The sequence below is a fragment of the Anabrus simplex genome, chromosome 7 (assembly GCF_040414725.1).
Source record: "Anabrus simplex isolate iqAnaSimp1 chromosome 7, ASM4041472v1, whole genome shotgun sequence".
Lineage (NCBI taxonomy): Eukaryota > Metazoa > Arthropoda > Insecta > Orthoptera > Tettigoniidae > Anabrus > Anabrus simplex.
In genome coordinates this window covers 168,313,927-168,327,163 of record NC_090271.1, presented here as the reverse complement: position 1 = coordinate 168,327,163, position 13,237 = coordinate 168,313,927, and the positions used below count along the sequence as shown (strand labels likewise).

The window sequence follows — 13,237 nt, the reverse complement described above, 5'->3', positions numbered from 1 at the left end:
GGGAGAGACAAATGTTGAGTAGTGACTTCTTACTACAGTAGGCCTGCATGATACATACATTACATAATCATTATGTCTATAGTAGCCATGAGTAACCCCTTCCCTGCATGATGCTATAGCCTTGACAAGCCTTGGCCTTCCAAGCGACCGCTGCTCAGCCCTAAGTCCTGTAGATTATGAGGTGACACAGGGTCAGCACAATGAATCCTCTTGGCCATTATTCTTGGCTTTATAGACCAGGGTCACTACCTCACAGCCAGATATTGGCTCAGTTATTCTTAGGTAGGCTGAGTGGACCTCGATTTAGTCCTCAAATTCAGGAATTAAATTTGCGGCCTCTGAGTAAGAGGCAAACTTGCTATTCCTAGACTGCATGGCCAGCTCATGAGTAACAGAAAATGTATGTCTCTAGAAGAAAAAGTGAAATTTATTTGGGAAATGGAGGATAACTCTCAAAATCAAAAGCAGATACTGTGACTGGTCTTGTTCTATTATGCATTTACTTTTGTGACAATAAACAGTTTCCTTGGAATTAAGTACTGTTATTAAAATTTTCCACTAAAAAGAAGCCTGTCTGTTAGATCAACAGCCCAGAGGCCAGTTGGATCCTCAAATAGCACCACCAAAGGCTATACAGTTATAGGAAAACCACAAAAACCAATGGCAGTACCAAAATGAGGCATAATAGGCAAGATGAAGAGTGAGGTATTTTGTCATTGCTTTCCTCACTGGGCCAGACAGTGCTATTGTAGCATGACTAACCATATGAGTAACACCTTCCATAACACTCAGACGTATTAGTAAAAAGATATCCTAATGAAAAAGGAAAGGTCCATTATAGTGTCAAAGTTGAGAATGCATATTAAATATTTGTACAGTAAACTGCTTGTAAGATTTTATCATTTACTAAAAAGATTATTGATTATTTTTTAAAACAGAAAGTGATCAGTAGTTCTAAGTTAAAAGTACAGAAGAACTCCAATTATCTCAATGCCAAATATCCAGCTCGATTTTTACGGCAGCTCAATGACCTTTGCACTCTCTTCCACAATTCCACGTCCCCTATTTCCTGTCAGAACTGTAGTGTGAGTCATTGCCAAATTACCAATTTGTTGCACTAGTTCAGCACCTCAAGTCTGAACAGCATTCTGATGTAAGATTCTGCTGCTGTTGTGGATTGTGAGTGAAAAAGTCAACAAAACACAAACACCTGGTTATTAATGAAAGATAAAATAGGTTATTGAATGGTTGAATAAAGGTGTTTTAGGGAAACAGTTACTGTATCATAATTGTTTGGTGTTGGAAGCTCTACTATTTTGGGCATAAAGAAAAACAGTTCTTCAATTTAAACTTTGTATCTGTGCTTGACTCTCATTATTACTGTAATTTCACAACACTGTAACATATTGCTAGGCTGATGTTTAGCTTTTACCAAATTATTCATAATTCTGCATATACAGAACACACCAATCCCCAATCATACTGAATAATTGAAGTCCTACTGTGGTTCAAGAATTTCCCTTGAATTACTTACAAACCAGTTCCTAGAGTAGGCATACTTTAGAAACAGAAGTTCTCACTATATTTTGTTTAGTTCAGATGAGGTAAAATCTTACATATAGGTAATGAGTCCCCAATTCTCCAGTCCACTATAGAAACTTGAAGAAGAATGCGGAATGAGGATATTGTCGAGCTTAGGCAGTTGGTATTTTACACCAGTGAACTCTTCCATTGCTGCAATCACATCAGGTCCCAAGTTGGCTAATGGCTGTATCTGTTGTTCCATCCCTGCTGGAACCCATATAGAGAAGTTGCTCAACTTCTCAGACCTCACTTGAATGAAGTCTGTAACAGCAAATGCTACCAAATATGTGGACATGGGCACAGACTCTTCAAAGTGGCTCCAAACCCAGCCAGGTAACTCCTTCCTTGAACATAAGATATATAGACATCTCAGATGTGATCCTGATGGATTACTACAAAACCAGCAAGCGCTGGTTATATCCAGTGATGGGAAGAGTACAAGAAAAAGTAATTGGGCTGAATTACAGTTACCTGAAAAATATTTTACTCAATTACAATTGAAAATAATAAATCAATAATTAATCAGTAATTACTTTACAGAAGTCGTGACTGAAATGTTGCAATTTCTGACCCAAAAAAGCAAATTTTCAATTTTAAGGCCAAAGAAAAAAATCCACCAATTCTTCCTCTTTCAAATCCTGTTATCAGATTTTCCCTAAAGTAATTTTTAAAGCTCTAAACACCTTATTTAATGGGCGAGTTGGTCGTGCGGTTAGAGGCGCGCGGCTGTGAGCTTGCATCCGGGAGGTAGTGGGTCCGAATCCCACTGACGGTAGCCCAGAAGATGGTTTTCCGTGGGGTCCCATTTTGACACCAGGCAAATGCTGGGGCTGTACCTTAATTAAGGCCATGGCTGCTTCCTTCCAACTCCTAGGCCTTTCCTATCCCATCGTCGCCATAAGCCCTATCTGTGTCGGTGCGACGTAAAGCCACTAGCAAAAAAAATAAATGCCTTATTTAAAGGGTAGCAGTTTGACATACATATGGTAAGCCCATGCTCCTTTATTTCATGCTGTCAGGCAAAATTAGCTTCAAAGTTTTTTTGGACTACCATTTCACTGCTGGAATATATTTACTTTGTAGTAGGCCTACGCTGTGCCAAGAGGAGAAAGACATCTGAGGGAGTAATTTACAGTCCAGGACAGTTTTAAACCAAGTATGTTACTTGAAACATTCAATTGCTTTTAACTACCCTGCTAATTCCTCAGCTCTTTGCCATGAATAAAATGCTCCTTGCAAGAGAGTTCTTATCGGATTCACCTAAAATTTCAGAGAATATTTGTATATGTACAGGAATTATATTATCAGTTAAATATTACATTCATATTTTTACTCCTGAAATAGCACAAAACTAAATTTTTGCCTATTTTTGTATAATTAAAAATTGAAAAAATTATATCTCCAATACCATTTTTTTTAAATACAGTAAATTAGTATTTTTGACAAGTCTACGAAATGATATAATAAAAAAAAACCCTGCCACAAGGAGCATTTTCCATGCAACATATAAACATTTATTAGTCAATAACTTTGCAACCAATTAACAAATCAACTCTAGTTTTGTGTGGAGCTATACATTATTAATATATGCTCTTGTTTCAAATTTGGTTTTCATAAATAGTAAATTGCAGGAGTTCAAAATTTCAGTCACAATCAATCAATCACTACTGGTCTGCATTTAGGGCAGTCGCCCAGGTGGCAATGATTCTGTATCTGTTGTTCTCCTAGCCTTTTCTTAAATGATTTCAAAGAAATTGGAAATTTATTGAATATCTCCCTTGGTAAATTATTCCAGTCCCTAACTCCTATTCATATTTTTACTCCTGAAATAGCACAAAACTAGATTTTTGCCTATTTTTTAAATAATGAAAAATTGAAAAAATTATATCTCCAATAGTTTAAACCTAACTGAAAAATCTGGAGTTTTTCTTAAATACAGCATATGAGTATTTTTTGACAAACAAATATTTGCCCCAATCTGTCCTCTTGAATTCCAACTTTATCTTCGTATTGTGATCTTTCCTACTTTTAAAAACACCACTCAAACTTATTTGCTCACAATCTTGTAACTTATTTATTACAATGTACAGAATAACATCATCTGCAAAAGGCCTTATCTCTGATTCCACTTCTTTACACATATCTATATATATAAAATAAGAGTTTTGTCTGTACATTGCTCAGAATTGGAAAAGAATGGTATTTCTGTATTGGTCATGTCCATAGTAACAAGGAAATGCACTTTTTACTTTTCCATAATGTCTGTCTGTCTGTATCACGAGAAAACGGCTGAAGAGAATTTAATGAATGTAAAGTTGGGGGATGAGCCACTACAATCTAAGCTATAAATCATTTTATTCACACTGAGTGAAATGGTAGTTTAGGGGAAGGCCTAAAGTTTAACTCTCAAATATTTATATTATTAGTGGTCCTATCGATAAATATTGCATAACTAAAGTTACACAGAATTAAATTTCCGATCATTTATGTCATACATTGTTACTGTACCGGTTATGATAACACAGATATTCATAAATTTGTATTTTTGTTGCTAAGTCCATATCAACGCCGAGTGACGAGGAAATGGGTTAACCGAATTTAATGAAAATCGGTATATAGAGTCGGAGAACAAGAAACTACAGTCTAAGTTATAAACAATTTTATTCACCCTGCATGAAATTGTAGTTTAGGGGAAGGCACCTAAAATTTAATTTTAAAATACCTATTTTATTGGTCCCATCGAAAAGTACTACATAACAAAAGTTATAGAGAATATAATTTCCGATCATTTATGTTTTATTCACTTTTACCGTACCGACTGTGATAAGATTGGTATTTCAGAGTCGGAAGAAAACTAAATGTGAAGCCCTATAATATCGAAAGTGTTTAACATTGATCAACAATAACATTTCATTGACCATTATTTGTTGTGATGTTCTTTGTCTCTTATGCTGCCGCTCAACTCCAATAGATGAGATTACTGCTGCGTACCAAATATAACAGCCTGGCTGAATATTGGCGGGAAATAGCTGCGGAGTTAGAAAACTTCCTTCTTTAGCATGACATTGCTCTGGTTCATACATTTTCTGATACTGCTGGTACGTAACACACTGGTTCATCATAGTATTCCAGCTATTTGATCCCTACACTGACACGCTGTTTTGAATGAGCAGTGTGCACACTTAAGGCAGGCTCAGTTAGTAGTAGTAGTAGTAGTAGTAGTAGTAGTAGTAGTAGTAGTAGTAGTAGTAGTAGTATTAGTAGTAGTAGTAGTAGTAGTCAGGAATTACAATTTAGGCCTATTCCAAACTATAGCACCACAATTCACTAAATAACACAAAATTCAACCCTGAAAGAGCTTCTTCATCTTCACTTTTATTAAATTCTGCATTCATTTTATTCCAAATTAGCAGAGAAGAGGGCGTTTCTTCTCTGGCTTGGAGGAAAAATTTGCCTCCAAGTCAGATAGATTTTTCCGCCGCCAGTGTAATGTATTGAGATTTTCCGACTCATTGGATAATCCTAGGAAACAGATTAGTAAAAGGGCATAGTTACCCTGGGACTCTCCACTATTCGAGTCCCTCCCCCGCCGAAAAAAGACGAAGAGTGTTCACGGATCACGGCTGTCTGCGGCCTGGTCATTCCAGCTCTGGAACTTTGGTCTGTTAGATCGGCAGAGTAGTACTGTTCGTTAAAAGTGAGAAAATGTGTGGTTTTTAATTTGATTGAGTATTTCATATGAAGGCATTGCTTTTACTCCTGCCATTCTTATTGATGTCATTGTAATGACCTACGTTCATTTCAGTTGGGAAAGCCACTAAGACAGTCTTTGTGAGGATGTAAACAGGCAGGTGGAGAGTGAGTGTCTGCCATTATAATGAAATTCCCCAACGTGATTGTGACTGATAGTAGGCAAGCAGGCCTACCATTACAATGAAAATTCCCTAACTCAGTCTTCATATGACAAAAGATGTCTCGTGATTTCGCCGTCGCATTTCCAGGGTAACGTTAAGAGCTATACAATTTAACACAGTCTTCCTCACAACATGTACACTACCTAACCTAGAATTCTGTATACAATGTAGAATCCCATAGCGAAGCACGGGCACAACAGCTAGTCATCTATATATATAAAGTAGCTTGTCCTGACTGACTGACTGATTCATCATCGCCGAGCCAAAACTACTGGACATAAAGAAATGAAATTTTGGGGATATATTCATATTAAGATGTAGGTGCTCGCTAAGAGAGGATTTTTGGATATTCCGTCGCTGAGGGGGTGAAAAGGGGGTGAAATTTTAAAATGAGTGTGTCCAAATCTCAAAACTTTAAAAGTTTACAGATGTGAAAATTGGTATTTAGAATCTTCTTTAAAAATAAGGATACACGTATTTTTTTGTTTTCTGAAAACCACATTAGGAGGAGTGAAAAAGGGTGAAAATGGGGAAAAATGGGTTGAATGCCTTCAATCAGGATACCGGTACTTATATCTCAGAAACTGAAGATATTACAGACCTGAAAATTGGTACTTTTAATCTCTTTTAAAAATAAAGAAACATGTATTTTTTTGTTTTTGGAAAATCCAATTAATGGGAGGGTGAAAAGGGGGTGAATTTTTAAAATGAGTGAATCTATATCTCCAAACTTTTAAAGTTTGCAGATGTAAAAACTGGTATTTAGAATCTTCGTTAAAAATAAAGAAACACGTATTTTTTTTGCTTTCGGAAAATCGCAATAGGAGGAGTGAAAAGTGGTGGAAAAAGGGTTGAATGCCTTTAATGAGGCTACTTATATCTCAGAAAATGAAGATATTACAGACTTTAAAATCGGTGTTTGGGATCTCCTTTAAAAATAAAGAAACACGTATTTTTTTGTTTCTGGAAAATCCAATTAAGGGAGGGGGTGAAAAGGGGGTAATATTTTACAATTAGTGTATCTATATCTCAAAACTTTTAAAGGTTATAGATGTGAAAATTGGTATTTAGAATTTTCTTTAAAAATAAAGAAACACGTATATTTTGTTTTCGGAAAATCCTAATAGGAAGGGTGGAAAAGGTTGAAGAAGGGATCGAATGCCTTTCATGAGTCTACTTATATTTCAGAACCTGAAGATATTACAGACCTGAGAATTGGTGTTTGGGATCTCCTTTAAAAAAGAAACACGTATTTTTTGTTTTTGGAAAATCCAATTAATGGGCGGGGGTGAAAAGGGGGTGATTTTTTAAAAATTTGTGTATCTATATCTCAAAACTTTTAAAGTTTATAGATGTAAAAGTTGGTATTTAGAATCTCCTTTAAAAATAAAGAAACACGTATTCTTTTGTTTTCGGAAAATCCCAATAGGAAGGGTGTAAAAGGGTGAATAATGGGTTGAATGTCTTTAACGAGGTTACTTATATTTCATAACCTGAAGATATTACAGGCCTGAAAATTGGTATTTGGGATCTACTTTAAAAGTAAAGAAACACGTATTTTTTCGTTTTTTTGGAAAATCCAAATATTGGGGGGTGAAAAGCGGGGGTGAATTTTTTAAAATGAGTGTGTCTACATCTTAAAACTTTAAAATTTACAGATGTAAAAATTGGTAGTTAGAATCTCCTCTAAAAATAAAGGAACACGTATTTTTTTGTTTCCTGTAAATCCCAATAGGAGGGGTGTAAAAGGGTGAAAAATGGGTTGAATGCCTTTAATGAGGATACATATATGTCAGAAACGAAAGATATTACAGAACTGAAAATTTGTATATGGGATCTCCTTTAAAAATAAAGAAACACGTATTTTTTAGTTTTTGGAAAATCCAGTTAATGGCGGTTAAACAGGAGTGACAAATTGGGGTGAATTTTTTGAAAGGCTGTATCTACAGAATATCTTGGAAACGTAAAATATTACAGACGTAAAAAGTGGGTGATTGGTATCTCCTGTAAATGTAAAGAAACATAGGTGATTTGTTTTTGGAAACTCCACTAAAGGGGAACTGAAAAGGGGTGAAATTTTAAAATGAGAATTTTTACAGTATATCTAAAAAAACTTAACATGTTACACAAGTGAAAAGAGGCATTTCTTTATCTCTGTTAAACATAAAGGAACGTGTATTTTTAGTTTTCGGAAATATCACTTGGGTGGTGGTGGGGGGGGTAAAAGTGACTGAAAACGGTGTTGAATTCTTTTAATTAGGCTACTGATATATCAAAAATAAAGATGTTACAGACGTGAAATTTGATATTTTCAATCTGCTTTAAAGTAAAGAAACACGTATTCTCTTAAAATCCAATGAAGCGGGGGGGGGGGGGGGGGGTTGAAAGAATTGAAAAATTAATTGGCTTAATTGTATGAGAATACATACATCTAATAAAAACTAAAGTTGTTACAGACGTGAAAATTCGTATTTGGATCTCCTTTAAAAAGAAAGAAAAACGCGTTTTGGGCGGGAAATCATCTTGGAGGGCGGGAGTGTAAAGGAGTTGAATTCCTTTCATGAGGACACGTAAATCTAAAAAATAAGAAGTTAGAGTCGTGATAATAGGTATTTAGAAGATCCTTTACTATTAAGGAAACAAGTATTTTTTGCGGGAAAGTTCACTTACGGGGGGGGGGGGGAATAGTGTGATATGAAGTGAAAAAAGTAAATTAATTTTATGGGGATACTTATATCTCAGAACTGAAGGCAATAGACGTGAACATTGGTGTTTGGAATCTCCCTTAAACATAAAGAAACAAGCCTTCTTTTAATTTTCTTTTTGGGGGCGGGGGTGGCGGTAAATAAACTTAACGGCGGTGGGGTGTAGAAAGAGGTGAGACCAATTGATTCTACTGTTATTAATGTACTTATAAGGATCCTCCGTTGCTCAGGCGGCAGCGCGCCGGTCTCTCACAGCTGGGTTCCGTGGTTCAAATCCCGGTCACTCCATGTGACATTCGTGCTGGACAAAACGGAGGCGGGACAGGTTTTTCTCCGTCGTCAAATGTGCGAACCGCGCTGGTAACGGCTCCAGGACGGGTAATGACTAAGAATGCAGTCCGGCCGCGTGTTCAGTGCCGCCAAGGCACCCAATATGACACCACGCCGGATCTCCTGAAGGATTTTATCCATATTAAAAATGATTAAATGAAAAGATGGCAAAGATTTACGGACCCAACTGACCAGGAGGAATATCTGAGCCTAGCCCGGGAAGTACGAAATCCATTGCTGGAAAGGAAGATTGAAAAATGGGAGGAAACGTGCTGTAAAATAATAGAAAACGAGTCAGATCGGGAATTTTGGTGGATTCTCGCAGAAAACGAGTCAGATCGCGAATTTCGGCGGATTATGTATCTAAAACAATAAGCATTCAACTATAAATTTCAGTATAATACCGTAGCGAAGCACGGGTATCTTGCTAGTTGATATATATAAGAAAATATAAAGGTCCAATTCCCCTCTTAATTATTACAGTGGCAGGTAAAGCTTCACCTACTCTAATTCTCTGTGTTTAATTTTAAGAACACTGTTGGGGTAAGTATGATGTCTTTGGAAATACTGGAGAAGTACCAGTATGAAAGTACCTCACCCAGAGCTGTTGGAGGCTTCCGGTTCTGCTGTGATAGAACTGAAAATGTCATCTTATTTTATTCCTGTTTCTGCTTCCGTACAATGTATATCAGTTACTATAATATAATGATTACAGTTTTAATTCAAGAAGTAAATTACAAGTAAAAATGACTTTTTGTAAAATGGAACATTAAAAGTAGAAAATTACTGTAATCATTAAAAGTAATCCAATTACTTTTACTCCTTTGCTTCCCAACTCTGGCTTATGTCACCATTATGATAAAAATCCATATATTTAGAATAGTGCTTAAACCATTACATGAGGGAAAATTATATGTTGCCACATTAAAAATTCAATAAGATCCACTCTGTAGGCTAGTGGTATTTCAAATATGTAAAAGACAGGAGCAATTCTTCTTAAACATAGAGCTTTTTATACTTGATACTATTAATAATTTCATTCAAATCACATATGAAATGTTCATTTGTTTCCAGAATAATTTCTCACATGAAAATTGTATTATTTAAAAAAATGTAGTCATTTGATACACTTTACATAATATATGAAATAGAAGAACAATAAGGACTCCATTTTGTACTTAGTGTTTATCTTATGTGCGTATTTCTCTACCCTCCTTTCTAGCTTCCCGTCTTTTATATATGAACACACTTCTTTGTTCCCATTCTATTAACATACAGTATATTGTATGAATAGGGAGGGATAAAAGTTACTTTTCCCAAAAGTTTGGAACTATAGACTGCTCATTTCTTTAGAAATTTGATTCAAAATGGAGACCCTGTTTTATGATAAACACTATGCATCATTTCAGCACCAGTTTATAAATGGTGGAACATGACTGATGATTTTTATCAATTTTCTCAAAGAAGTCAGCAGCAGCTGATACTCGGATCCAAGTACAGTATTCAGGAATTGCAACTGTTACACATCGCTTCGCTGTGGCTTCACGACATATTCTGCATACAAAACGTGTGATGGTTGCCCACATGTACTTCCTCTTAAAACAATAATCACCACTACCACCACTGTAAGAATCAATTCTAAGTATATCACTGCACTGTACACATCACTTTACTGCGGCTTCAGGACATATGCATGCGTAACACGCAAAAAACAATTCTACGTACAGTAGGACATTGATTACCCCAACGTCAATTATCCAAACTCAAATTTTCCCTGTATTTTTCCTGCATTATTGTTAAATGCACAACAGAATAATGTTCTTTCTGTCACTCTGTAACAGTTCAATTATGGGGTTACACCAGATCCTTGGATTCTAGTCTGTCAATCACCTAATGCTAATTAGCTTTCAGCTCGGTCAAGAAACTTTCGCAAGAACAGCTTAACATCTACCCAATATCTATAGTTTGCAGAAAGTCCAAGTCCCTCTCTAAGCGTCTTAGAGTAGGTACAGGTTATATACAGTTTTACATTGTATATTGATCACTGGACTTCAATAACTTCTTACAAATGTTTCAGTTTAAGACAGGTAGTTGAAGAGTTGTGTTGTGCTATGTTCTGTGTTTTATAAACTTGTCATCTTTGTGTGTTGTTTGGGTACAGTACAGTAATAGTGTATCAGACATGGCATCTCCCATTGAACAAAATCGTGATGTGTTGACAATCAAAACAAAATTAGAAATTTTAAACCAGCTAGAAAAAGGAGAAAGTGGATCTTCTCTAGCAACAGTGTATAATCTAGGTAAACTGGCAAAACATTTTAGAGTTTAAGTTGAAACTTAATTTCAGGGATGGTTAAAATAAAACACCATCTTCTAGCATTATTCCCATACAGTGGCAGGGTCCAGTTAAAAAAAAATCTATGAAGGAAGGAAATGATTCCATTCTTGATCAGGAAGTTGAAATGTGGTTTATGCAAAGGGTTGTTTGAAAGGCAAACCGATATAAGGTCCACTGCTGTGTGAAAAGGTGTTAGTACTTAATAATAAATTGGGTAGGTCTTCAGATTTCAAAGCCAGTACTGGCTGGTTAAAAAATTTCAAATCATGGCATGATATAATGGAATTACAGACTAAGGGAGAATCCTTGTCTAGTGATGATACAGCTGCAATAAAAATGAAACAAAAATTGCTCGACATTGTGGAATATGAAGGGTATTCAAGAGATGATGTTTATAATGCACATGAGACAGGATTAAATTGGCAATCACTACCACAAAAATCACTTGCTTCAAAAAGGAAATCTGCAGCTCCGGGATTTAAAGTTAGTAAAGAAAGAATTTCAATCATAGTTTTTGTGAATGCTAGTGGGACTGCAGGTTACCATTGTTGACAAATGGAAAATCCAAGAAACCTGGATGCTTTAAAAATATTGTTTGTATTCCTACTCTGTAAAAAAGGGCAAAACATGCATGGATGAATTCACAGCTTTTTTGTGAATGGTATGTAGAAGATTTCATATCCAGTGTTAAAAGGTAATGTGAATGGCAAGGTAAAAGCAGTAAAACCTTGACAGTGCACCATGCATCCGTCTGTTGAAGTTCTGAACGCTACTGACAATCACTTTAAGGTTATGTACTTTCCACCGAATGTAACTGCTCTTATTCAACCAATGGATCAAGGAGTCATTGAAACACTGAAAAGAATGTATAAGAAGCAAGTCCTCCACCATTTACTACTCGCAGATAATAACCAGAAAAGTGTTGTTACTTTTTCTAACAACCTCAATCTCAAACCAAGACTGCTGCTATATGTTAGCAGAATCATGGGAACTGATGAAGGAAAACAATCTCAAAAGAGCTTGAAATTAACTGTAGCCAGTAGAAGATCTTGCAAACAGTGACCCCAAAGAGCAGCAGGTCAATGAATTTACAGGATTGTTCCAATCAATCTCTGGATTTGACGAGTGCAATGAATGAGATGCAAATCAGTAGCTGGAAAGTGATGCAGATCCTAGTTTTCATATTTTAAACCAAGGTGAAATCATAGGATGTGTTCAGGGAATATCTGATACCTCAGAAAATTAAATGGACAAAGATAGAGATGACAAAGAAAATAAGGGTCACGTGCATGGAGAAGGGTTTGCTGCCATAGAAACTGGTGGTTTGAACGTCAACCTGAACGCTGCTCAACTCAACTTCTGCTGAAAGGAATAAGGAACCTCTCAGCTAGGAATGCAGAGCTATATTTCAACAGCAAGAAATCAATGATTACTGTATTTCAGAAAATAAAAGCAAGCCAACTGTATAAATCTTCATGGTGAAATTAACTTCATGACCTAAAATTTTGTGCTCTTTTTGATGCTCGGTTATCTGAAAATTTGATTATTCGGACTATATCCAGTCCCAGTTTGTTCGGATAATCGACGTCATACTGCACATCACTGCACTTCAGCTTCAGGTAGTATGCAAGCACAAGCTGTGTGAAAATGTTCTACGTACAAGAAGTGAATATTTTCACACTGGAAAATATTTCAGTGTCAGTAAAGCCCTAAGTCACTCATTATTAAACACTACCTGAGCTACAAGCATACCATTTTTAATTTATTTTTGAAACAGGACATTATTTTGATGTCATATCAATTCAGAGCCCTACCAATACCAAGCAGAAAAACTATTTGTACTTATCTCCCAAATACCCTCGGTTCGACTTAATATACAACTAATTCACTCTCCGATACTGCCTGCATTTGACTATTGTGACACTGTGTCGACCAAAATAACCTATGACAGTAACAAGAAACTGGACCGGAACCTGAACAGCTGCATAAGATATGTATATCTTTAACCCTAGAATACTACATATATGAAATGAACATGTATGCATCATATAACTGCATTATCCCCAACAGACCACTTCCAAGCACTGCTTCCATTGATCAATGTGGATGATCTCACCATAGCATTTAGGTGCATGTGTGACGAGCAAATGTCAGGAGAGTTCATTTTCGGTAAGTCACTGCGCTTTTTGTACGTATTGTTAGTATTGACGCATTAACGTTGGTACATAAAACTTACGTATTATTAGTATGTAACAGGTACTTGGATGTTGTCATATGTGGGTAGGATGCTCATTCCGATGGTTACTTTATAGTTATTAGACATGTGGTTTTCCAGGACGCAATGGATAAACGGAGAGTGAAATAGG

The 13,237-nt window shown here is 36.1% G+C and overlaps 1 protein-coding gene across 1 annotated transcript in view; it reads right to left on the bottom strand.

Moving 5' to 3' along the window:
• The window catches only part of LOC136877006 (aminopeptidase N), a 167,100-nt gene that overhangs the window by 108,279 nt on the left and 45,584 nt on the right, over positions 1-13,237 (bottom strand). The window contains exon 5 of the mRNA XM_067150794.2: positions 1,617-1,928. Within this exon, the coding sequence (XP_067006895.2) occupies positions 1,617-1,928 (312 nt within the window). The remainder of the gene's footprint in view (positions 1-1,616; positions 1,929-13,237) is intronic.